Here is a 27,225-nt window from a genome sequence, read left to right as displayed (position 1 = left end):
TTTTATTCATTCTTCTTCAATATTTTTCTTGCTGTATTGGATTTTTGCTAGTTCATTTGCTATGTCTTTATCTTCACTAATAATTTCTTATGAAATGTCTAATCTGCAGTTAATCTCATCCAGGTTATTTTTTTATTTCAGATGTTGTACTTTTTATTTCTTCAACTTCAATTTTTACCTATTTTATGTCTATCATGTCTGTACTTAACATGTTTAATTTTTTCATTTAGCTTCCTGAACATTGACTAATTGATTGCCTAACATTGAAAACTTTACCTTCTTGGGTGCTGGATATTATAATATTGTTATAAATCTTCTTGAACTTTGTTCTGAGATGTGGTTAAATTACTTGGCTATAATTTGATATTTTGGGGACACAGTTTTATGACTAGTTATGTGGAATCAGTGCTGCATCTAGTCTAGGGCCAAATTTGCCCACCCTGCTGAGGCAAGACCTTTCTTAGTACTCTAGCTGATTTCCCATGAACTGTCAGATTTTCCAGTCTGGCTGATGGAAAATGGTACTACATAGTCCTCTGTGATTCTTAGAATTATTCTCCCTAATCTTTCTGGTGATTCATTCTTTTGCGTAGTGTAGTTTCCTTACATGTATGATCAGTGATCAGTAGTCAGCTGAAAATTTGAAGGATGCCTCTGTAAAGCTCTTAAATTTCTTTCTCTGTTCAGTGCTCTTTTCTTTGTTACTTTGTCCTGTTAACTCCATCCGCCTTTTTCTCCCTGGTTCCCAACTTTGTCTCCTCAGTACCCCCTTGGCTCTGCCTTACCTGCCTTAGTTCCCCCTCTTTGGGCTGTACCCTAGAAACTCTCTTCCTGCTGCAACCTGACTCACTTGTGGCGTTTGCCTTGTTTGTTACCCATCTCTATGGGATAAATATCTTTTTTTCTTTGCCTGATAATCAGTCTCAGAAAGCATAATTTGATATATTTTTGTCTATTCTTTTTGTTTTTCAGTCAGGGTATATATCTGGTCACTGTTATCCTACCCTGGCCAGATGCAAAGTCTAATTTTTACCTTTTATGTGCTTAATCAGTGTTTACTTTTGATTGTTTCTTCCATGTGTCCTCTCCACTCCAACATTTAAAAAATTACTGCCCATGTTTTTCAGATGCTTATGTGATTTCATCTTTACTTATATTTAAATTCTAGTGTTTTTCCTCCCTCCCTCCTTCTCTCTTTTTGCTCACTCCCTCTCCTCCTCCTTTCTTTTTCTTTCTTTCTTTCTGTGTGTATTTTACAGTTGGTTAACCAGTTTTCTCAACACTGTTTGTTACTTAATTCATCATTTTCACAGTGATTTTTAATTTCATTGTTATCATAAGTTGTTATACTTGTGGTCAACTACTCTTCTTCCACAGAAAAATCTATAGATTCTGGAGTGACTACTATTTTACTATTGTAATTTAATGGAATATATGTAATTTCCTAATAGGGAAGTCCCCTTTATTATATAACCTTTCTCTTCTTGGTCATCCATTCTTCCAAATTAACTTTGAAACTTTTAAAATCAGGTTTCTAAAACAAGTCCAAAAATAACTTCTTGGATTTTTTAAAAATTAAAGTTTATTTCCATTATCAGTTATCTTGAAGGAAGAATTATGCCTATAATATTTAGTATTTCTGCTCAAGAACTTTCCAGCTATTCAAGTACTTTACTAGACATTTGTAGTTTTTTTATGTAGGATTTGTGCACGTCTAGTTAAGTTTCTTCCTATAGGTTTTCTTTTTTCAACTTTTTCTTCCTTTTATAAGTGAGATTTTTCCAAATATATGGTATAATTTATTATAGTCGATATGTAGCGAAGCTGTCAAATTTTATATATTTTTCTGTAACTGGTAACCCTACCTCTCTTAATAGGTTTTTGGTGCTTTTTACACTTGTGCAGTCATATTTTCTATAAATTTTGAAAATTTGTTTCCTTGTAATTTTTAAATGTTACTTCTTTTCTTACTAAACCGTAGAGAAGTTCCACAACAGTGTTGAAAAATAGCAGCTCTAGTAGGCATTTTGTTTGTGTTTTTTCCAAAGTAACTCCTTGTTCAAATCTGCCACCTAACAACAGCATGCTGTCTACCTTACCACATAAAAAACTAGATGAAAAGAATTTCTACTATAGCCCTGTGTGTCAAAATGAAAGGTTTGAGGCTTATCTCATAATCAGTAGTTCTGTAGACAGAAAAGAATTACTCTCCTAAGCACTTTGACTTTTAGACAAAAGAAATTCATCTAAAGAAGTTAGGTTTGCTTTTTTTTTAGTTTTTGGTAATGACTTTAATGTAACAAAAGTCCTTAGAGTAGCCCTGTGCATGGACTGATATTAAATAAGTCTATTTTGATGTTTTTTTAAGGAACATAAGTTATTTGGAACTTACGTTTTTGTCAAATTTAAGTTTTATGTTATTAGTTCAAAGTATAAGCATTGGTAAATTCTTTAGATTTCTGGTTAAAAAAAAAAAAGATAACTTTATAATGTTATTTTATACCTAAAGGTAGTTCTAAATATTTTAACATATTAAGACATCTTTAATTTTTTTAGTGTCTCAGCAGATGAAGTTAATTCACCGTTATCACCCCTCACATGGCAGGTAAGAAGAAATTAAATTACTATTATATCTAATATTTTGTAGTCATTTATTTAGTTAAAAGAAATCATCTCATTACAGTCCTTAGAGAATCAGAAGGATCAAATAGATGAACAACAGTGGCCAGAATCTCAACCAATAATCTGGCAGAGTGAAGAAAGGAGGCGGAGCAAACAGATTAGAAAAGAATATTTCAAGGTACTTAAGTTTTGAAATTTACTTTGTAATTATTAGTTTTGATTTTTATCCATTTTGTTTTACATTAATACGACAAAATGTAACTAGTTAAATATAGTGGATGTGTTATTTTATCTTGATTTCCCACATGTGATAAAGGTATGTGATCCAGTCTTTTCCATAAAATTTCAATAATTCAAAATAATTGAGTGAATAGATCAATGTGAATTGTGATTTGCCAGATACTTTCCAAGAAAGGTGAATATTTGCTACACTGCTAGTTGTAGCAATATGTAATAATATTTTAAAAGAATTACCCAAAAAGGTCTTTCATTGGATTTGCTTCAGTAAAGGACTGACTCATATTTACAATTAGCATTTAAATGTTTCTTTGTAAATAAATGCTGTTGATGTGGTTCTAAAAATGCCTGAAAACATTTTCCCCCATTTTCTTTTCTTACTACCTCAATATATTTCTTAGAATAGTCTTTTAGCTAAATTAAAGGTTCAGACTATCTGAATTATCTCAGATTTCTAGTTAGCAGGGTTTTAGTGAAATTTCATTGTGTACACCTTTGTGAATACTGTAATGTTGTCTATTTGTGGTTAAGGTCTGCTGTGTTTGTAGTAGCCAATCATTGGAATTGGAGTAATCTTTAATACGAGTCAGAATTCGTTATTCGAATTTCTGACTCGAGTGAGCAGTGCCAAGAAGCTCCAACAAGCTCCTGTACTATGAATAGCAAACTTTGTTGTCTTTATGAACCTTATCTGTTTTTCAGAGCCTAGTTTTATCTAATAATAAACATATCTGATATATAGTTCTAAGCTAAATTATAGGTAATTTGACGTTTATATCACTAATAAATAGGATCATATTTCATGCTTTTTTCAGTTTGGTAAGAGTGGGTCTCGATCCACATTGATCTATTTCCTTATTATGGTAGTGTAACATATATTTGGAAGTAGTATGACCAAAACAAAAATGTTATATGTCTAGTGAGTCTGTGATAAGTTTACTCCTTCAACAAATAATTACTGAATTCTTTTAATGAGCCTTATGTTATCTGGTCAATATGAGATAATAAAGAAATAGAAAAGGAAAGGACAGTCTAAGCAGAACCCTGGTCAGTACCCTTTACAAATCTGCAGTTATATTTACATTCTGGCATTTACTAATTTAAAGTCCCCACTTAGGTTAGGGGATTTGAACAAAGGCACTAAAGGAAATTTGTTAATAGATAAAAAAAACTTGATGAATGATTGATGATGTTGTAGAAATTTAGGTATTTCTAACTAATAAAAGAGTTTTGGTATTTATTTGCTCTATAGTATAGTCAAAAGCATACAAATTCTGACTTTATCAAAATACTTACATAGCACTTAGTAAGTGCCAGGTACTATTCTAAGTACTTTACAAATATCAACTCATTTAATCTTCATAACGATTCTATGAAGTAAGTGCAATTAGTATCACTCCTATCTAACAGGGGAATAAAGGCACAGAGAGGCTCAGTAATATGCTTCAGGTCACTTAGCTAATCAACACCTGAATCAAGACCTGAACCCACAGCCTGCGCTGTGCTGCCTGCTGACCTGCTGAGGATAGCCTAATAGCAGATGAGCGAACACTTTCACATAAATACAGTTTTATTGTTTTTTAAATATTTTATTGTAACTCAAGTAAACTTCTCAATTAAGTCTTAATAGAAGCCTCAGTAAACCTTTGAAAATGGTTCTTTGATGTAATAGTATCATTTGTTAAGTATTTTATTTTTTATGGCCTAAGTATACCTTGTATGATATTGCTATTTTATCAATTGCTAAGAGATCAAGTGAAATAATATTCAAAGTGTCTTAATCATCATTCAACAAATGTTGATTTCTTCTATGGTTAATAAAGTAGGTGCTTCAGTCACTGGGAAATGTTCAGGAGATATGTAGTTCTCCTCAGCAGTCAGAAGATGTCAGTATTAGGACACTAAAAAAATTGAATAAGAAAATTTTTTCCTAAGATGTTAAAAAAAATTATAAAATTGAGGTACTACTCTCTAAATGAAGTCAAAACTGTTACTCAGATTTGCCAGTATTTTCATAATTTAAAATACCGATTTCTATGAAGTGTCTCTTTCAAAAAGAAAATTTCTCTTAATCACTTATTTCTCAAGAATCAAAAGGCTTATTCATAAGATATGGTATTGAACTTAATCTAGATTTATAGTTAAAGTATACTACTCTAGAGATATGTATCGAATTATCACTAAGCTCACTCAGTGATGGCTCCTTTAGTTTGCTGTTATGAAACATACAGAGCTTTTGTGCAACTTTACCTTAACACATATAAATGCCTGAACCATGGGATTTCTTTGTGTCCTATGGTAAATTATTCATGATGCTGTTATTGAGAAGATTTATTGAAAGTGAGTGTGTGTCTCTCTGTGTGTCTGTGTTTGTGTGAAATTCAGCTCTCCAGCTTCTTAGTTCCTAAGACTGATTTTGGGTAGTAGGTTTTTCAGGTAAGCCCCTGAAAATAAGTAAAAAATGTTTCAACATAATTAGCCATGTTATGTGAGTAAGAAGATGAATTCTCAGATTATATGAGTAAGTAAATCGTTGTAGGAGAGTTATAGTAATCCTTTTAGACTTTGGCCACTCTTACATAGATTACTATGTTAGTAAATAAAATTTAATGTCATTGTTGCTGAAATAAAATCAGTGTGTTTCTCAATGTAAAGGTATTCCAGGAAATACATTACTTTGTTAAAATTTTTTACAGAAATTTATTATTTAATTAATTAATTATAATTATTATTATATTATATTATAATTATATAACTATAGTTATAATAAATAATTAATATTAATTATTTGAATAAGATATACAACAAAGTATGAAAATCTAACCTTTTATTGGTAATGTTCAGTGTAAATTCGCAGCTTCAATTTCTTATAAGAATGGTAACACATACATTTCTAAATGCATTTGATGATTGATTTCTAAATAAAAAGTTAAAAAGTGTTAGATTAACTATACCCAATTAATTTTAAGGATTATTTGATTTATTTAAATGCCATATATATTTGTCTTTCAAATGTATCCCATTACTTTTGTGATAAAACATTATAATGACTCTTAACTTACATATCTGATTTTGTAAATATAGTACAGTATTTTAAATTTAAAGACGAATACTGAGAAAAATATTTTTGTGTATTTTTTCTGACCATGGTTAATTTTATACTGGTATAGGGAAGCCAATTGGGCTTGTGAAATAACCTGATTTGTTCTAAGTCAGAGTTTGTGCACAAGTTAGTCTCTCTTGTGATATAAGCTTCAGAGATGAACTGACCTTTTTGTTTGTGAATTGGCCTTTATTTGAATTTATATATAATAAAACTTAAGTTATTCAGACTAATAATTGAGCACAGCTGAGTTGAATTAGTAAAAACTTAAACTTATGAAATATTTTAGAATCTATGTATATATTCAGATTTGGATTTTAAGACCATTAAATATGTGCAGTAATGCAAAACTTAGTATCTTTCTAAGTTGTCATGTGTAATGGATATTTTAAATTAGAATAGCATTTGAGTGACAGTAATATAAGTCTCATTATCTAAGTTCTTTTCTGCATCATACTCTGTTTCTTTATCAATTATCTGCTCACTTTTCTATGTCCTTACTATCCTTTACCTTCTGTCTTATAAATGTGCTCAGACCTCTACCATTATCTCTGATTTCCCTTTCAGCTGTTGCCTTATCTCTTTGCTTTCTTCTCGGGCCAAACTTGCCATTCCTAGGTCTCCAGTTTCTGATCACTCCTTACACTACTGCAGTCTGGCTTTCACCTCCATTGAAATAGCCCCTCACTAGAGCCTAACACGTACCTACTATAGGCAAAATCCAGCGTAGCATTTGACAGTGGTGACCACATCTTTCTTCTTGAAACTGCTTTCTTGGTTTTTGCCTCATTTTCCTTCCCTGATTTTTATGTTTTCTTTTTGATGTTCCTGGCTAACTTTTCTTCTGACTTTTCTTCTACTTGGTCTCAGGATCTTATCCCCTTTTATTATTCTGTCTGAAGCTTTTTTGACTCCAGATGTCTCATATTCTGCTGGGTCTAAATTTACATCTTATAAATTAGTTTTCTGGTCTCCAGACCTATGTTTCGAATTGTCTGGATGCTATATATTTCAAATTCAATATGTCTTCCCCTCCTGCCCCACCACCGTTGAGCTTGCTCCTCCCCTCTATTCTGTATTTTAGTTGTTAGTGGTATTATCCACCCAGGCCCCTAACCTAAGCTCTATACCTCAGTCCTCCTTGATCTTTCCCTCTTTCTTTCTCCTTACTAATTGGTCACTAGGATGATAATTATGCCTCTTTCCCCGATTCATCACCTCTTCTCCATATCTACTGACCTTTCTTTTGTTGGAACCCTCATTCTTTCTTGTTTGGGCAATTGTAATAATTTCTTAATGGTTCCCCTTTCTCTAGTTTCACAGTCCTTAGAGAAATCCCTGGCTTAAAATTCTTTATTGGCTCCCCATTATCAATAACATAAAGTTAGGACTTTTTAAAAACTTCATAGCCATCCTTACCTCTTTCTCTAAGTTTTATTACCTGCCACAATTCACTTTCGTTAGCTACTCTTTGTTTTCTGTGTAGGCTGAGCTTTTTTATTCCTTTGTGCTTTCCTTCTTCTGAGCATGCCCATTCTTTTATTCCTGGAAAATTCCTACTAATAATTCAGTCATTCAAGATTTAGGAATGAGAGTATAGTACAGTGGTTAAGGGCCTTGGCTTCAAAAATCAAATCACTTTGGTTCCAGTCCTTACTTAGATTTCTACTAACTGAATGACTTTGGCAAATTACCTAATCTTGCTGAACTTAATTTTTTTTATCTTCAAATGATTTCAATGGGATCATCCTTCACAGGATTGTTTTAACCATTGAATTGTTTAATAATATAAAGTACCTTGAACAGCACTTGCCACAGAGTACACACTTCATAAAAGCTTATTATTCATTAAAATGTTACTCTTTTAGTTCATTTTTTGTTTGTTTCTCTACCAGTCATTTTTATCAGGTGTTAATTCTCAATTAGGATTCGGAAGGATTCAGCAAAGATCGGGGCAAATAAGGTCATGGTCAGGAATGCAGGCTGCATCTTCCTCTTCAGTAGTACTTGCATAACTGCTCATGTTTGGGTTCCTTGTAAGAAAAGCAGTAGTTGAAAAGTATGTAAGCATAGAAACCCTAGTGATGCTCCCTTTCTTCACATTGACATACTCGTAATACTGGTAGTAACCTCTTTGAAACGCTCCAACAGTGCCTTTAGGGGTGAAATCCTGCATCAACATCCAGCTTGGGCAGCTCCCCTCTTTTGACATCCATGAGTTTCATCTCCTTCACTAGTATGACTGATGCCATCCTGGGGTCCTGGTGTTCACTGTCCAAGTGTCATTCTTTTGTTGAAGTATAATAGAACAAGAACAAGTGCCATCAAGGACATCATGCCTAAGGATGGCAAATATGTTTATTCACACATACCAACTTCATTTAGTGGCTATCTGGACCATTGGGTTGAAAACATATTGAGGCTATGTCTGGGATCAGCTGAAAAGAGCACTTTGTCATAAGTCATAGGAGAGACAATGGAGGAATTTAGGTCTTGTATTTGTAATCCCTAATACTGCTCATCCTCCAGTTTGTGGTTGAGCTATCAGGTAGGTTATCTATTTTTTCAAGATTTGTGAAAGCTAAAGCTGCATAAGTAAAGGGGGCCATTAAATAGAACTTTGAATGCCAGGCAGAGAAATTTGTATAAAATCTGAAAGTTAGGTTTTCTTCAACAGAAGAGTTATGAGTTATTTCCGGTGAGAAGGAATCAGAAGAACTTTAGTGGTTGTCATACTGTATTTCCTTGATTCTTGATCCTATAAATGAGCACTTTTTTTCACATTCTAGCATTTTTGATATTAAGCAAGTTACCCCTTGCCTCAGTATAAAATAGATAGTGTTTACCTCAGGGTTGTTAAGAAGATTAAATGGATTAATACATGTAACACACTTCAATCAGTGCCTGGCATGTAGTAAGCAGTAGTATAAGTGTTAGCTGTTATCACTATTACTGTATAGTCAATATATACATTTAATTAGTATTTTTTAACTTAAAATTAGTAGGTTTCTTAAAAATGGGTGACATTTTTGAATGGTGAGATTACGACTAGGTGTGAGATAATGGCACCTAGAATAGAATAGTAGTTGAGAGAACTCAGAAGAAGTAAGTCTGAGAGAGATTACAGAAAGAATTGACTTGACATTTTTGTTTATAAGGGATTAAGAAAGAAGGAAGATTTAAGACAACACTCAGATCGCAAACCTAAATGAATAGGAAATAAATTGGTTTAGAAGGGAAATGTTACTTGATATATGGACTTAGAACAATGCCTTGTACATAGAAAGTACAGTTTGTGTTAGCCATTAGTAAGTAGTAGGACTATTTAAACTCATTTGTAATTAAACAGTTTAATTTGTATATTTTACATATGATTTACTTTTTATATATAATTCAGATAATTTAGTAAAAGTACCAAAATGTGAATAACCTCATATATAATTTACTAGTTAGAGAATTCATATGTTCAAGGAAAAATAAAGTATGTGCTTTAAATATTTTTCAGTATAAATCATCAAGGAAGAGTTCAAGTGGCAATGAAAATGATGAGGTGAGACAAGAGGGTAATATTAGCAGTTATTTAAAATATTTACGTTTCGCATGTAGTTGGCTTAATCAAAGTAAAATATGATCAGTTTTTCAGTTTGTTACTGATTTAATGCATGGGTTTTCTCCAATAATGAAAACAGAGCATCATTATACAAGTATTAATTTAATCATGCAGTATCCATTTGTCCTTTGTAGTTCAGCTTTAGAATTTTACTAACATTCATCTTAAAACTGTAACTCATGAATTTAAAATTTTTACATTTTCCTAGCTTTTATCTTCCTAAATCAACCTGGTGGGTCAGTTGAGATTTTTTTTTATTTGGAATTTGTTAGTCTCTTTTCACAAACTCTGTATGCTATTTTAACATTTAAACTTAGATTTCTACAATTTGTGCATTGCTATAAACTTTTCTACCTCATCATTTTAAGCTGTGCAGCAGCCTGGCATTTTTGAAATGATATCATCTCATCACCATATATTTAAGTTTTGTGTATTTTTGTTTGGTGGGATTGGTAGTGAATTTGATGTTGGATACTTGGCAGGGCTTCTGAAAACTTTAATTTTAGGAAATATGATCACCCCCAAAACGTTTGCTGTACACTAAACTAGAGGTTCAGCTTGGCTGTTCTCTCTGTCTCTTTATATTTTATATCCACTTTGGTCCTGCCTGCTTCAATATCTAATCAGTTACCATGACCTACTTTTTTTTTTTGATACTGACGTACTTTGAATACATTCCTCATCTACATTTCTGCTATTTCTGCTCTAGCACAGGCCCTTATCATTTCTTACCAGTAACTGCAATAGCATCCTTGCTTTTCTCCCTTTCTCTGGTCCATTTTCCTCTCTGCTGCCAGTGATTGAAAGAACATAAATATGATCAGGCCATTTCCTTGCTTAGAACCTTTAGTGTCTCCTCATTACTGAGAAAGTAAATTCTAGGTCCTTGATCAAGCTCCTGCTTACCACATCAGCCTCAACTCATGATTTGCCCTCCTTTCACCATACTCTCCAAAAACATGGAACTGCAAGGTTTTCTGCACTCATCCTTTCATTTATTGCTTCTGTGCCTTTGTCCTTGTTGTCCTTTATCTTGGAATATTGTTCCCTTCTTTTTTTGATAAACATTTACTCGGTTTTTTACTTTCTCAGGAAACTTGCCTTCTCCCCCAGCCCCACCATTTCCCTGAGCACCCTTTATCTGTGCCCCATAATATGCCATGCATGGCTCTATCATTGTACTGAGAAGGTTGTTTTACCTGTGTAAATGAATCTATTTTCCCCCTAGGGTGAAAGATCCTTGAGTGGATGATATTTTACTAAATTTCAGTATTCCCAGAGTCTAGCACAGTGTCTGACATAAAGCAGGTGCTCAAGTAATCATATGTTGTATGATGAATACATGTCCTATGTGGTATGCGTATTCAAGGTTAAATGTTAAGATTTTTGTATTTGTTTATTAGTAGTCATTGAAAAAAAATGGACCATTTAGTATTATCTTATGCAATTAAATTCTTTGTAATTATTTCTAAGCCTATTTTAGATACACATAATTTTCCAGGTAAACACTATTATTTGGGGTGATGGAATTTTTGCATGCTTCCATGTACCTGTCTCAGATTGTAATATATTGTTGCCATTTTCTGTTAGGAATTAATCTTGACTCATGGATATTTTCTAAGACACATAGAAAGGTTTTTCATTTGTGATATTTAAAGGAAATGAATTTATAAGAAAATATTTGATGTGAGTAGATACTACTTCTAAAACTTTAGTTTAAAGTGCTTATGAATCACCTGGGAATCTTACTGAAATACAGATTCTGATTCAGTAGGTCTTGGGTGGGGCCTGAGATTCTGCATTTCTAACAAGCTCCCAACGATGTTGATGCTGCTGGTCCACAGACCACACTTTGGCAAGGTGATAGATCGTATTTTCCAGATTCTTCTTTAGTAGTTGATCAGAACAATTTTCAATTTTCCTTTTTTATGTCTGAATCATCATTCATATTTTAATTTCATCTTTCATCTTTTTATTTTTATATTTTAGCAAGAAAGTGATAATGCTAATATGTCACCACAATCTCCAGTGTCATCTGAGGTACAAGTTCTGTTTTTAAATGTGTTTACATAGGTTTCTTTGTCTTTTCTCTCTAACCTCATCTTTCTTTCTTTTTTTTTAAATGTAATTTATTCATCCATATTTAAAAGGTTGATTTGTGCAAACCTAGCCTATAAAAAAACTCTAAGAACACCATATCTTTGTACAAATATTCATAACGAATATCCCTTAAGTTACTTATTGGAAAATGCCTATAGATCACAGAAAGGAATTCACTTCATATGTTTTTTATGTTTTATAATTTGATTCATATTTTGAAATAAATAACAGCTTTCAAATTTTCAATTTGAAAAAAAATATTTCAGCATTGTGCAATGGCCTTTGGTTTTTCTCATAACCAGTTAGGTCTGAAAGCAATGCAAGAAAAACTTTCCTTTTTCCACGAGAAACATCCCTGCAGTGGGTTGTTCCTATCGACAGGAGGGTACACATTTCCTAGCATCTTAGACCTAAGAAGGGATGTGAGGAAGAAGGGGTAGATGAAAATTAGTTTCTGAGATCTCAACCAAATATTCTGTGGTTTAAATTGTTGACTCTTCTAATTTAGTTAAACCTGTTGCTTCACAATAAAAGATAAATTTTTAAAAATTCTAAATAGTATCTCTTCTATTTCAGATTACCTTACTTAGTATTCTAAAAGTGTATTGGCATTAGTAAATAAATGATTATGCATTCATTTGGTGAGTTCAGGACTTTGTCTAAATGTTTGGATGATCCAAATTCACTGTCTAACTTTGGTTAATTAGACAGTATTTCATTTTGCATAGATGGTAGTAATTTTTTTAAAAAGCCAGGATACTTTGTCTATTGTTTTGGATGAATTACATTATAAAACTTTTAAATGGACTTGGGCATTAGTTTTATAAACGTGTTTCTGAATTATTTATATGGCAAGTAAAATGGTTTACATTCTTTTAAAAAATAATTTAAATTAGGGTATCCTAAAATTAGTCTTTGTCACATGCTTTTGTAAATCCTTTCTTTTACTTCCAAGTATAACAAATATAAGTGATGACTTATTTACATAGTTGCTTTATGATTTTATGATCTATGCGCATGGGGAGAGTGTTAATGTGTTTTTTCAAATAAATTGTATTGCTTTTATAATACATTTTTGCTTACATTTGGATAAATGAGATTTTTGTCTGAAAGTTCACAATACCTTAACCGACATAATCAAGACACACTGTGAGGCTTGTAAATGGTTAGAGTAGTGAACGTGTGTTTTAGTACCTCAACTGACGTTCAGCTTGTACTGAATATCACATGTTAATCAGAAGATTCAGAGAATCAACAGAATTATTATTTCAATTACATCTGTGAAAGGAAAATTGTAAAAACAATTAATATAGTGCTTTACTATTAAGAAAGTGCTTGCCTGTACTTTTAAATTTAAGAGCAGTCCCATGAGCTTGATACTATCCTCATCATTTTACAGCTGAAGAGATAATTAACTTTTCCTAAAGATTTCATTCAATATATGGTTGAGAAGTGACTAAAGCCCAAACTCGAGCTACTTCACAGTTGTGTAGATTAAATAAGATGTTAGTAAAATGATATATATTTTTTTACGATTTTATAATTTACAAAGTGCTTTCTTTTAGTTATCTCAGTTAATGTTTACAACATCCTATTTCAGAGATGAAGAAACAGTCACAGACAAATGAAATGTTTTGCTCAAGGCTTAGCCCAAACTTTCTAAGTTCAGATGTTTAAAATATACCACAGTTCTTTCCATAGCACACTAATGTGTGAAAAGCACTTTGAAACAATGTGCATTCAGACAGGAGAAATAATACTTTATTATCTATTGCTCAGCAGCCCCTATTAGTATCAATATGTATATTTGCCTCAGATTATCCACTAAGTGTCAAGTCCACAGTAGATACAGAGTGTTGCTAATTTCACTTATCTTTTCATTGAAGTTTATTTCATTTTGGGGAACACTTTAACCTGGTTCTTCATTCAAAAAATAGTATCTGTTTATTTTATATACTTTAATAATTTTCTTTTTCATCTTCCTTATACTATGAGAGAGAAGTATATAAAGGCTCAGGTCAATTAGCAAATATTTATAAACCTTTTAAAAGTGAAATGTATAAATTTGCATTGAAAATGCAACTTACCCTTCTCTACTCCACTGATTAATCATGGAAGAAATAAATACTTTTCAAAATTGGAATGGATATGAATAACTGCCTTGATTATTTTGAAAGAAAAAAGTTTCTGTTTTTGTTTTTTTTTTTTTCTGTTTTTAGGAATATGATAGAACTGATGGTTTTTTACATGGCCCCTTTGGCTTGAAGCCCAGATCAGGTAAATAAATATTCTGCAAATAAAATTTATTGGTTATATATGAAACAACAGTTTCTCAGCTTAAATGGGATTGATTCCATAGTTTTAAGTACACATAGATTCTTTCCCCTCTCCTAAAAGTAATTTTCTCTTAACCTTATTTGTCTTTCCAATTCCCATTCCCCATTTCTTTCTTCCTCTTTACCTTCAAGCTCCTGAAACCTCAGCTTTTTGCCTTAGATATACTGCAGTCTTATTTCTACTCTACTGTGACTGCTATTAGACTGACCACTCTGCCAGCAAACCAAACACTGTTTGAAATTATAGCACTCCATTATATTGTGGTTTTAAAAGGGGATCTTTTCGCATTTGGCAAGCCCAAAAGAAAGTGGATCCATGTTACTTGGCAAGGTATTGAATTATAGTTTTTATTCCTGAATAACTGTTATTGACCTTCAGAAATAATTTCCTTTTTCTTTAAAGATAATAAAGGCTGATTTGTGTTCAATAATAATTTTTAACCTGGATCATAAGTTTCTAATTACGTATGTTTAAGATCATGTATAGGTGGTAGAAGTCATTACACTTGTCTTCCCTGTTGCTTTCAATTATGCAGATAAGTAGATTTCAATTATATTCTCTAAAAAATATTTAGAATGTATTAATAAGTAATAGTGTTTTATGTAGTTTTGTACTGGTTCTTTTTATCATGCCTCTTTCCCCACCGATGGTTGATCCTTCCTGTTAGCTTTGTAATAAGCTGGAAAATTTCTGTTTTTATAGCTTTTAGCCGCTCATCACGCCAGGAATATGGGGCAGCAGATCCAGGTTTTACAATGAGAAGAAAGATGGAACATCTACGGGAAGAACGAGAGCAAATACGACAACTTCGCAACGTAAGTCAGATTGACCTTTCACATCTGCTTTGTGAGATGAATTTAGCTTGGAAAATTAACAACTCTTTAAAATTTTGGATTATGTAACGATTAGTAATATAAGTATGTAGCATAGATATTTAGGTAGAATATCTGTGATTTATACCCATTTCTTTTATAGAATCTCGAATCCAGGTTAAAAGTAATTTTACCTGATGACATTGGAGCTGCACTGATGGATGGGGTTGTTCTTTGCCATTTAGCCAATCATATAAGGCCACGCTCTGTAGCTAGTATTCATGTGCCATCACCAGCAGTGGTAAGTTTTGTCTACAATTTGTTAGTTCTCTAAAGGAAGATAGAGCTTCTTGAAACAGGTTTTAAATAATGTACCTCAATAAATTTAATTTTCAATATCGATTAATTTTGTATAAATATGCCTGAAAATATACCTTTTTTTTTTCTTACTTTACAGCCTAAACTGAGCATGGCAAAATGTCGAAGAAATGTAGAAAATTTTCTTGATGCTTGTAAAAAGTTGGGTGTCTCACAGGTAATTATTTTTCTAACAAAATGATCATTTAAATATTAATTTATTACATGTGTATTGGATTCTTCTTCTTCACAATAGGAATGAATAATGCTTTCTGAATGTGAAAATGAATGCCTTCCATTGGTACCTTCTATTGAATTCCAGCTTTAACTGTCATGGCTATCTAATGAATGTTTTTAAGCTGCTTTTAAAGTATTATAAAACAGCTAAATATATGGGAAAAATTTACTTATTATACACATCATTGAATAAACGTAACTTAGTGGCCATATGACAGGTTGGTTGTATGCCATTGATATTCTTATTTTTCCTGATAGGGGACATTTGGACTCCATTGTTATAAATCCATGGCTAGAATCTGATTTGCAGATTCGCATTCAAGGTGGATAGCATTTTTATTTAAAGTGTCAAATTAGAGATCTTAGTAACATGGTAATATCTCACTGAATAAACTTTGACATCTGTAGAAATAGGCTTATGTTTCATGTAATAATTTTAATACTATACAATTAATAAAGCAATATTGTTAATGTATAATGAAGATAAAAAATCAAAATATTGCTTTTTTGGAGAACATTATAAGCCTAACATCAACATGTCTGACTGTTAAGAAGGCATGACATTATTAGCAGATCACAATCTAGTTGTACTTTTTTTCCTTTTATTTTTTAAAGTTTATTTTTATTGAGAGAGAATTGACATAATGTTTTGTAAGTTTAAGGTGTACAGTGTGTTGATTTGATAACACTTATATATTGAGTTGTGTTTGTTAACCTCTCTTTGCAATTGTGTCATAATATGGTATACAAATTCTACTTTAACTTCTTTCTTCAAGTGAATAAATATAAGTTATGTAGAGAGAAACGTTGAATTACTGTGTAATGTGGAAGCTACCTGCTGTTCTCATCTAGTTACTTCTCTATGGTTGACATGTTTTAAAAATTTGATTCTTAAACATTTTTATGTTTTTTTTTGTACTCAATCTCTTAGTGAGAAAATAGAGAAGTTAGGAAGGTTTTTTTCAAGTTATTATTACATTATATACAATTTCCTGTTTTGTCATTTTTTAGTTTTAAGAGTTTTCAGGAAGGGTTCTCAATAACCATTTATTGAATGAATGTACATTTTACAGATGAGGAAACTGAGACGCAGAGAAGTTAGGGAACTTGGCCAAGGTCACACTTTTAGTAATCAATGGAGCCAAACTATAAACCCCAGTGTTCTAATTCCAGAGTCCACCCTCTAACTTGAATACTCTATTTCTGTTCTTTTATTTGAAAGAAAAGACAATCCAACATATCCCTGACACCTTCTTGATACATTAGAAAAGGAGGATAAAAGGGAAAGTCTTATGAAAACTATTAGCATACTCTTGTCTTCTCTCTCCAGCTTGTTCTAGGGCAATGTTAGTTCCTCACCCATCCTCATCATAAGGGGGGGCTATGGAGGGACCAGGCATCGACTCCCATTTTTGAAACTCTGTAGCTGTTGGCCATGAAGGAAGAGTTTTATTTTTAGCTTCAATTTGTTTTTCCCTGACTTGGAAATGATAATATATTGTTGATTTTTTTTTATTTAAATTTTTTTGTTTGTTTTAGGATATTTTTGTATTTTTAAGTTTTAGTGAAGTATAATTGACATACAATAAATTGCACATAAATAAAGTGTACGGCTTGATAAGTTTTGATATATCCATACACCATGAAATCTTCACCATATTCAAGGTAATGAACATGTCCATTACCTGCAAAAGTTTCCTTGTGTCCCTTTGCAATCCTTTCTTCCTCAGGCAGCCACTAATCTGCTTTCTGTTATTACAGTTTAGTTTGTATCTTCTGTATGGAGTTGTATATAACTGGAATGCTACAGTAGGTACAATTTTTTTTTCTGGCTCCTTTTACTCAATATAACTATTCTAAGACTCATAAATGTTGTTGCATGTATAAATAGGTCATTCCTTTTTATTGTTGTATAGTAATTCATTATATGAATATACCACAATTTGTCAGCCCATTGACCTATTGATGGCCATTTATGTTGTTTCCAGTTTTAGAGATAACTACAAATAAGGCTGCTATGAACATTTATATACAAGTCTTTGGATATATGTGTTCTTTAATTTTGGTTAGATATGTGGGAGTGAAGTGTAGGTGAATGCTTAACATTATAAGAAAGCATAAAACTCTTCTCCAAAGTGGTTGTACCATTTTACATTCCTATCAGTAGTGGATGAGAGTTCCAGTTCCTCCATATCCTCAGTAACATTCAATATGGTCAGTGTTTTTTTAATTTTATCCATTCTGATAGGTGTGTACTAGTTCATCAGTGTGGTTTTGATTTACATTTCCTGAAGACTAATGTTGTTCATCATTTTTTCAAGGGCTTATTTGCCATTTATATGACTTCTTTTATGAAGCATCTATTCTAATCTTTTGTCTCTTTTTTAATTGGGGTTTCTTATCATTGAGTTTGAGATTTCTTTATAAATTATAAAGTCCTTTATCAGATGTGTGATTTACAAATATTGTATCCCAGTTTTTGCTTTGTCTTTTCATTCTCATTATAGTATCTTTAAGAGAGCAGAAACTACATTTTTATAGTAAAATTTGTCATTTAAAAAAAATTGATTGTGCTTTTGGTGTCAAACCAAAGAAGTTTTTGCATAACTTAAGGTCACAAAGATTTTATCCTATATTTATTTCTAGAAGTTTTATAATCTTAAGTTTTACATTTAGGTCTATAATCAAATTTTAGTTAATTTTTGTATATGTTGAAAAGTATGAATTGAAGTTCTCTTTATTTAAGGCCTGGGATTGGGCATACACATTTTTTAAACATTATTATTGAGATATAATTAACATACCATAATTTCACCCATTTAAAATGTTTTTAGTATAGTCACAGAGTTGGGTAACAGTGTAAGTGTAGAATATTTTTATCAGCCCAGAAAGAAACCTCTTACCCATTAGCAGTCCCTCCCCTGTTCTGTCTCTATAAATTTGCCTGTTCTGGACATTACATATTAATGACATCACATAATATGGAGTCTTTTGTATCTGGCTTCTTTCATTTAGTGTAATGTTTCCAAGCTTCATCCATGTTGTAGCATAAAGTAGTACAGATACACCCAGTTTTATTGAGTTTCATTTTATTGTGCTTCACAGTTACTGCATTTTTTACAAATTGAAGGTTTGTGGCAACTGTGCATTGTTAGATGATGATTAGCACTTTTTAGCAATAAAGTATTTTTTAATTAAAGTTTGTGTTTTAGACGTAATGATATTGTACATTTAAATACTACAGTATAGTGTAAACATGACTTTTATATGGACTAGAAAACAAAAACTCACGTGGCTCACTTTATTATGATACTCGCTTTATTTTGGTGGTCTGAAACTGAACTCCCAATATCTCTGAGGTCTGCCTGTACTTCATTTTTTAGGTCCTATTCCATTGTACGTAAATACCACAGTTTATTTACCATTCATCAGCTGGTGGATATTCGAGCTGTTTCCACTCATTGTTTATTATGAATAATGCTGCTATGAACATTCATGGACAAGGTTTTGTTTAAACACTTGTTTTAATTCTCTTACTTAAATACTTTGGAGTGGGCTTGCTAGGTTCTATGGTAACTCTATGTTTATCTTTTTGAGGAACTACTAAATTATTTTCTAATTTACATTCTCACCAGCAATGCATGAGGGTTCTAATTTTTCCACACCTCACCAACAGGGATTATTGTTTACCTTTTTGATTCTGGTCATCCTAGTGGCTGTGATTAGCATTTCCTTAAAGGCTAATGATGTTGGGCATCTTTTTGTGTGCTTATTGACTATTTATATACATTCTTTGGAGAAATGTCTTTTCAAATCCTGTGCCCATTTGTTAATTGATTTAGTCACTTTTTTATTATTAAGTTCTTTATATATTTCCAGATACAAGTTCCTTATGAGATATATGATCCTAGTTGCTGAGAGTTCTTATCAGGAATGGATGTTGAATTATATCAGTACTTTTTCTGCATCTATGGAGATAACTTTTTTTTTCTTTCACAACATTGTGAACTACATTGGTTGACTTTCAAGATGTTAACTCAAACCTGGACTCCTGGGATAAACCACACTTGGTCATGACAGATTTTGTTGTTGTTATTTTTATGTTTTGGGGCTAAATTTGCTAAAATTTCGTCTAGACTTTTTGCTTCTAAGTTAATGGAGTTATTGGCTTTGGTTTTCTTTTTTTTTTTGATGTCTTTCCCTGGCTTTTGTGTCAAGGTAATGCTGACTCCATGGAATATGTTCAGAAGTATTCCCTGCTCTTAGTTTTCATGAAGATTTTGAGTAGAATTGATATTATTTCTTTATTAAATATCTAGTTAAATTCATTATTGAACTTTGAACCCATCTAGGCAAGGGGTTTTCTTTGTGGGAAAGTTTTTAACTACCATTTTATTTTCTTTAATAGATATAGGGGTCTTCTAGTTTCCTATTTCTTTTTGCATGAGCTTTGGTATTCTGTGTCTTTTGAAGAATTTGTCCATTTCACCTAGTTTGTCAAACTTATTGTCATACTATTGTTTATAATGCCCCCCTTATTATCATTTTAGAATTTGTAGAATCTCTTGTGATATCCCCTCTTTTATTCCTGATATTGGTTGGCAATTTGTGTATTTTCTCTCTTTTTCCTGATTAACCTAGCTAGGGGTTTATGAATTTTAAAGAATCTTCTCAGTGAACTAATTTGGTTTCATTGATTTTTTTTTTGTATAATTATTTTTTTAAATTTTATTGTTTTTCTTTCTCATCTTCATTATTTCCTTGTTTCTGCTTGCCACTCTTTTAATTGCTCTTTTTCTAGTTTCTAAACTGGAGGCTGAGGTCATTGATTTGAAACCTTTTTTTTTCTTTTCTAATATATACGTCAGTGGTTTTTTTTTTAATAAAAAAGGAAAATAATAGGAGGGCAACAAATGTTGCAGCAAAAATGTAGTGAGAAGATAGTTTTTGAGAACTCTTTTGATAAATGGGATATTATCAGTAGTATTTGGTGATTGAGTTATGAGAGTAATGAAGAATAAGATTACTATGATTCCTAGGTTTATGTTGAGAGATTGAATAGTGTATTACTGATTGAGGTATAGAATACAGAAGGGGAAGTTAATTTAGTGAGGAAGTCGTTCTGTTGTGGACGAATTGATTTTAATATGTCTCTTGGGCATCTGTTTGGCTGTATCAAGTTGACATTTGTATCTGGAGCTCAAGAGAGAGATCTTGGCAGGAAATAAACATTTGAAAGTCATCAGGATGGAAGATGCAGTTGTTACTATTTGGGAATAGGGGCTCAGTCTTGCCAAGTCTTCCAGTGTTTCAAGAAACACTGGATTTTTAAAAAGTAATATTTTTAGATTTGTAAAACATTGTGCTAGCCAACTAAAACACAATTATGGACCAGATGAGACCTGTTGTTTGCCACCCACTCTGTCCACTGCTAGCTTATTTTCCTGAGAAGAATGAGTGTCCCAGCTGAAGCAGTGGACTGCATCATTTCTTCAAAACTGCCACCAAATTTATTTGATGTTGTGCACATGCATGCAAACCCTCAGTTAAAACCCTTGCAGTTTTTAGAAGGCTTTGAGAATACCAAGGAGAAGATACAGTATAAGAAGAGAAGCTGGTGAAGACAGAACCCTTGGAAACATTAAGGTTGTTAGAAGAGGATCAGTGAAGGCTAATGAAACCTAATGTAAAGTTGTTTCTAAACCCTCTTTCTCATAGAGTTGTGAATATCAAATAACACATGTGATGTCTTAGAAGAGGAGGCAGTTGTTATTTATCAAATTCTAGACTATTGGAACTAAGAAGCAACACAACATCACTAGAAGCTGGAGGGAAGTAACCTTAAGACAAAAAAAGTACTGAAGTGCTACATACATCACAGACCACGGAACCTCATAATTGGTAGAAAGAACGAGAGTGGCTAGTTTTGTACAGGACTCAGCAGTTTACAAAGTGCTTCCGTAGACAGATTGTTCTGTTTGTTTCTCACTCAGTCCCGTCTCCAGATGAAGAAACAGTCTCAAGAGAATTTTAGTACCTTTAGTACTTCATATTGTATGACCCTTACATCTGTTGGATGGAAATGTACTCTTTCTGCTCCAGCATGAGAGCTTAGGGAACATCTAGCACCACCATCTCACTTTAAAATATTTGCTTATTATGTGGATCAAACCAACCTCAGATCAAAACACAGACCGTAAAATAGAATTCCCTACCATAAAGGTCTATTGAAACAGACATTTTAGAATTAGAATTTAATTTAATTAGAATTGTGTACTTTTTACTTGAAGTTCTATTGAAAGTATGTTTTAAAAACCCAGTTCTGACTTACTCATGCTTTGCTGCACTATTAAAAAACAGATGTTCAGATACCATTTGTTTTGTTTTTCAGGAAAGACTTTGTTTGCCTCATCATATTTTGGAAGAAAGAGGTCTTGTGAAAGTTGGTGTCACAGTTCAGGCTCTTCTTGAATTACCTACAACCAAGGCATCTCAGCTTTCTACAGCTTGATATAACATTTAAAAATCATAATTGTCTAGTTTCATTTATTTGAAGTGATTTCAAAGATCTCAAATGTATGAATAAGGATGTCTGATCGAAAATGATTTTATTAGATCAAGCCTTAGGTTTAAGGAAAATTCTGTTAAAACATCAAAATTAAATTTTGAATTTCCCATACTTCTTTTGGGGGAAAACTGGATCAACCCAATAAGAGTTTGTGTTAAATTCAAATTCTCTTCTTACTGTGTCAGTTGATAATCTTGATTATTTTTCAACAATCAGATTAATACTAAATTTAAAACATGGTTTCAATTTAATAATCACATTAGGTTTAATTTTTTTTATATCATAGCATACTGGTAAACATCTGGATAAGGAAATCATTTTTTTTACCAATTTAAAACAGTTCTATATTTGAGTTATTTAATACACTTGTAATCCTAGTTTATACACAATTTCTTCAATCTTTGGTCTTAGTTTTCTAGAAAAAATGTGAGTAGAAAATACAGAACTCTGGCTTTATATTAAATTCTTTTAGTATTATAGGTTGGTGCCAAAATATTTTCAGTTGTACTGTAGATTGTTTACATGTGAAGTGCCTGTGTAACTGATGACTCATATAGTCTTAAGCATTTTTGCAATTTCTTTTTATGTATTAATGGAATCAATGGAATTTTAAAATATTTTAGTAGATTTTGTAAGTTCAGTAGTATGTGAGGATAAATATGCCTCACATTGTGACATTTGTGGTTTTTATTTAGTCCATTGCAGTTTTCTTAAATTGGTTGTTTCATGTTGTCAAAAACAATGTTAATATGCTTAATTTATGCTATTTAATTTTGCAAAACTTAATCATCTTTTAAAATGTATTATTTGAAGAGTATTTTATTTCTGTATTGAAAATGTTACACAAAGCAGTAAGGTTTTTGAGAACTAGCAAAGTACTTAATTATCAAGGACATTTTGATAAAACTGCCAAAGTTTGGGTTTTTGTCTTGACTTTCAGGAACGTTATTACATCAGTATGCTGCCTTTTGTTATATTCAGATTCAGAGAGCAGCAATTGAAGAGTAGGTTTTTATTTGAAATCTGTCCATTTGTGGATCCTGTAAATCTTATGATCCTCAATTAACAAGATGTTGAAATGAACACAGACCATTCTATAAATCTTTTCATAAGTATACGGTGTAACATAAAGTCCTTGTTTAATTTAGAGGTGGATAAATTTATGTTGGTAGTAGTGCAGATATTTTTCAAAAACATTACTGTAATGAATAACTCAATTTCCTATTAAAGAACCTTAGTAAATTACTTTTGTAGTAGTCAAGCAAGTATCATATCTTAAATATGTGATTATTTGCACTTGTTACCTCTTAATATGGATGCAACTTACTGAAAATGTTGGCCTGGGTATTTCAAAGGTATATATGAAAGGTTAAAAACTATTGTGCCAAATGATATAGTAAGGGTTGGTTTAGGAACAACTCTGCTTTTTTTTTTTTGATCAGTTGGCATGAAGCCATATAATTAAGTTTTGGCTTTAGGATACAGATGTGTTCTTTACATTTCAAGGGTCAAATTGGAGCTTTTAAAGAATTAAAGCTTTTATGACTAAAACATTTAAAAATTAAATTATTAGTAATTTATTACTTTAAATATTTGAGCTAATTAGTTACTATTTTTCAGTTGGATCTTAAAAAAAAAAAAACCTCATTGACATAATCAATCTCCCTAGTGAAAATTTGGGTAATAAAGATAAAAAATGACAACTAAATATCTTAGTTGTTAGTTTTTAATGTAAAAATTTGACAATGTTACAAATAAAGTGATCATTAAAAGCTGCAGCAATCATTCATACTACTTGCATAGTTATGTTGTAGGATTCCTCTTGTTAATCAACCTAGATGTTAATTATTTTACAAGTATTTTCATGTTTCATATCATTGAAATATTTGTGAAATTATAGGCCATTTCCTTTTTGCATTTCACTTACTTGTCAATTAATTATTACTTTAAAGAGAAAATACACCAGAAGCTCTGTAGCATTCTTTACTGCAAAGCAAAATTCCATTTAAGATAGTCTCTCTGAGGTACATACCATGGCAGTTTATTTACTGTAATGGCAAAAGGCAACACCACCTCTATGACAGTTTCACAGCGTAGTCCCCAAGAATATATTATATCAAGGCTCTGATGTATTTCTTATAGTAGTTTTTAAATAAGTGTAGAATTTACTCTAAATGGTTTTTATGGTTCTCATATATTTACTTCATCAGTTATTGAATTAAGAATGATCATCATTATTTGAATTCGATTTGTGATTTGAAGAGGGTTAAATAGTGAAACTAAAATATTTTATTAGGCCCTAAAACATGCAGTAGATAGCTACTTCTGCTAAGTTTTATTACTGTATGGCACAAGAAAGAACTGATGTTGGATATGTTAGAATTGAAATAAGGAGTAAAAATCATTACCATTTGTTTAATAATTATCTTTACAGAATGCTAGTTTATTGACTTTTCTAACTGAATTTTTTGAAGAATTCAGAAATGTTTGTATTGGTCACAGATCTATCATGATTGATTTTCTGACGCATTTAAAAATAAATGGAACACTAAATGTATATTACCGATGCAAACTGTGGATAAAATTGAACGAAAAAATTAAAGTCTGAGATTTCTTTTCTCCCTTTCTACCTCTTCTCTTAACATCACAGCATCCATTTTTTTGTAGGTATTTGACAGATTGTGTCTGTGTTCTCTAGTATGGAAAAATAGACTTCAGGAGGACATTCAAAGTAAGTTATTTCAGTCTAGATTCTCTTTACATCATGATATTTTTAGTAAGTAATGTTTTCTTTAAAAAAATGATTTCCTAGGATGTCTTCACATAACGATGTCACCATTATATAAGATAGACTCTGTATAACATAAATGTCAGATAAAACTTTACATAAAATAAAAGCTAAGATAGGTCAAATTGTGATTATTTTTATTGTAGATTTTAATGGGAGATATATGACTGAATTACCCTTAAACTGTTTCGTAAAAATTTAATCTTTCATTTTCAAGTAATTCTGATTTTTAAAACATTCACATGTTTTATTAAAATGACTGTTATTTATTCATGATTGTTATTTATCCTAAAAGTAGAGAAGTTATTTAGGTAATAATTAATAAAAGTAATATCACCTCTGTTTTCTACTTACTCACCCGAAAGTCTCAGATTTAAAGAAGTACTTAAGTAAATAAATATTTGGCATAAGTTGTTTGAAAATTATTCTAAGTTTATCACAGAATTTTGAATTGTCTTTAGATAATGGTACTGAGCTTGTTATTTGCTTTAGTAAATTTTTATATTCTACATGGAATGGTCATAAGGGTCTCAGGAATCTATTGCAGTGTCCGTAGCACTCTGAGAGACTAGGTTCCCCTTAATTCCTTACTGTATATTAGATTGATTTGGAAATGTCCAGATGGCTTCTGTTCCTTAAGGTGTAATCCTTTCTATTCATGTGTTTTAAGACATGAAAAAAAAAAAAATCCTTCTGCTTACGGTGTTTAAAGCTTAGATTTTCCACCACAAGTGTGTGTGTGTGTGTGTGTGTGTGTGTGTGTGTGTGTGTGTGTTTAATGCAAGGCTCCAGCTACTTTAGTGAAGGAGAGCCTTACTGTATTGGAAAACAAGAGTTTAGAAGCTATGAGAATTCTGGCATCAGTGTTAAGAATGGAAAACTGCCAGTTGAATCATTTGAAAGTTACCAAAACTTATAAAAGGGAAGATTCTTTAAAATGTGATCTTTTAAGAATTTTAAAGAAGTTATTGCATACTATATTTTGCATTCTCAAATATATAATTTTGATTACCCTGCCATTTATAGTTAGTAATAAATTCATTTTTACTGTACTCGACTATATGCATTAAGTACCTACCTAAATAGGTGAGACATGTATTAGTTATGTACATTATGTAAGTGCGGAGAAGTAGATTTTTCAGATAGCAAATTGAATTTTCCAGAACTTTGTTCAGATACCTCAATCACTTCTAATGCAAAGAAATATGAAGTAATGCTGTGTAATTTATAAAGTGGTAATTAAAATTATACCTTAGGGCAGTGACTCTTTTTATTATATATGTTTCAGGTGTACAGCATTATAATTCAACATTTATATATACACTACAAAGTGATCATTACCACAAGCCTAGTTACCATTCATCACCATACAGTTTACCCCCTTCACCTATTTTGCCCTTCCCCAGCCCTCTTTCCTTCTGGTAACCACTAATCTGATCTCTGTAACTATCAGATATTTGTGTTCTTTAGATAAATACCCAGAAGTGGAATAGCTGAGTCATAAGGTAGTCCTTAATTTTTTGAGGAATCTCCATACTGTTTTCCACAGTGGCTGCACCAATTTACAATCCCATCAACAGTGTACAAGGGTTCCCTTTTCTCCCCATTCTCTGAAGCATTTGTTGTTCTTGTCTTTTCAATAATAACCATTCTAACAGGCAGATGATACCTCATTGTAGTTTTGATATACATTTTCCTAATAATTTGTGATGTTGAACATCTTTTCATTTGCTTTTTGGCCATCCGTATGTCTTCTTTGGAAAAAATGTCTATTTAGATCCTCTGGCCATTTTTTAATCAGGTTGTTTTTCTACTGATGTTAAGATGTATGAATTCTTTATATATTTTGGGTGTTAACCTTTTATCAGATTTGGAAATACCTTCTCCCATTCAGTAGGTTGCCTTTTCATTTGGTAATGGTTTCCTTTGCTGTGTGGAAGCTTTTTAGTTTGATGTTGTCTCATTTATTTATTTTTGCTTTTGTTTCCCTTACCTTCGGATTCAGATCCACAAAAATATCACTAAGACTGATGTCAGTGAGGCTACTGTCTATTGAAATTTATCACTTTTCATGCTTATATTTTACAAGCTGTATTTTTAAAGTTTACCTCTCAGTACTACATTTGTCACTGAGTATTCATTTCTGCTAGCTGGACTCAACAGTCATGTTTCTTTGAAAAATCATTCTTTTTATTTTGAATGATTATATATTACATTTGCATAGAGAAAATTAACATATCTGTTCTGCAGATTTGTAAAATACTCTATATAGAAAACAATGTATTTCATTAAATTTTATATTTTATATTTTAGGAAATAATTTATTTCTAAAGCAGTTACCTTTGAAATCTTTCTCTGTGAAGTTTTAGACTATTTCATGTTAAATATAATGCTTTTATGTTTATGATTCTATTGTAGATATAACATTAATACAGCTTAGAAGCTCTGGTAATT

General features: G+C 31.7%; 2 protein-coding genes, 1 non-coding gene and 1 pseudogene across 4 annotated transcripts in view; 3 read left to right on the top strand and 1 right to left on the bottom strand.

The window, feature by feature from the left end:
- The window catches only part of LRCH2 (leucine rich repeats and calponin homology domain containing 2), an 81,254-nt gene extending 56,652 nt beyond the window's left edge, over positions 1-24,602 (top strand). For both annotated transcript variants that reach the window (XM_074358905.1, XM_045517998.2), the window contains 9 exons: positions 2,557-2,605; positions 2,684-2,800; positions 9,468-9,512; positions 11,562-11,612; positions 13,892-13,949; positions 14,712-14,824; positions 14,985-15,122; positions 15,279-15,356; positions 21,807-24,602. In XM_074358905.1, coding sequence (XP_074215006.1) covers positions 2,557-2,605; positions 2,684-2,800; positions 9,468-9,512; positions 11,562-11,612; positions 13,892-13,949; positions 14,712-14,824; positions 14,985-15,122; positions 15,279-15,356; positions 21,807-21,926 — 769 coding nt within the window. In that variant the 3' untranslated portion in view covers positions 21,927-24,602. The remainder of the gene's footprint in view (positions 1-2,556; positions 2,606-2,683; positions 2,801-9,467; positions 9,513-11,561; positions 11,613-13,891; positions 13,950-14,711; positions 14,825-14,984; positions 15,123-15,278; positions 15,357-21,806) is intronic.
- LOC141576225 (ATP synthase F(0) complex subunit f, mitochondrial pseudogene) lies at positions 7,879-9,445 on the bottom strand (annotated as a pseudogene).
- Positions 11,936-12,065, top strand: LOC123617379 (small nucleolar RNA SNORA35). Its single transcript, XR_006725509.1, has one exon. It is a non-coding gene; the product is annotated as a small nucleolar RNA SNORA35 (small nucleolar RNA).
- IL13RA2 (interleukin 13 receptor subunit alpha 2) overlaps positions 21,953-27,225 on the top strand; it is a 69,519-nt gene continuing 64,246 nt past the window's right edge. The window contains exon 1 of the mRNA XM_045518000.2: positions 21,953-24,714. The gene's annotated coding sequence lies outside the window, so the exon portion shown is untranslated. The remainder of the gene's footprint in view (positions 24,715-27,225) is intronic.

This window comes from Camelus bactrianus, chromosome X (genome assembly GCF_048773025.1).
Source record: "Camelus bactrianus isolate YW-2024 breed Bactrian camel chromosome X, ASM4877302v1, whole genome shotgun sequence".
Taxonomy (NCBI): domain Eukaryota; kingdom Metazoa; phylum Chordata; class Mammalia; order Artiodactyla; family Camelidae; genus Camelus; species Camelus bactrianus.
Note: the sequence above shows the minus strand (reverse complement) of the source record. Positions and strands in the feature narration are given on the sequence as shown.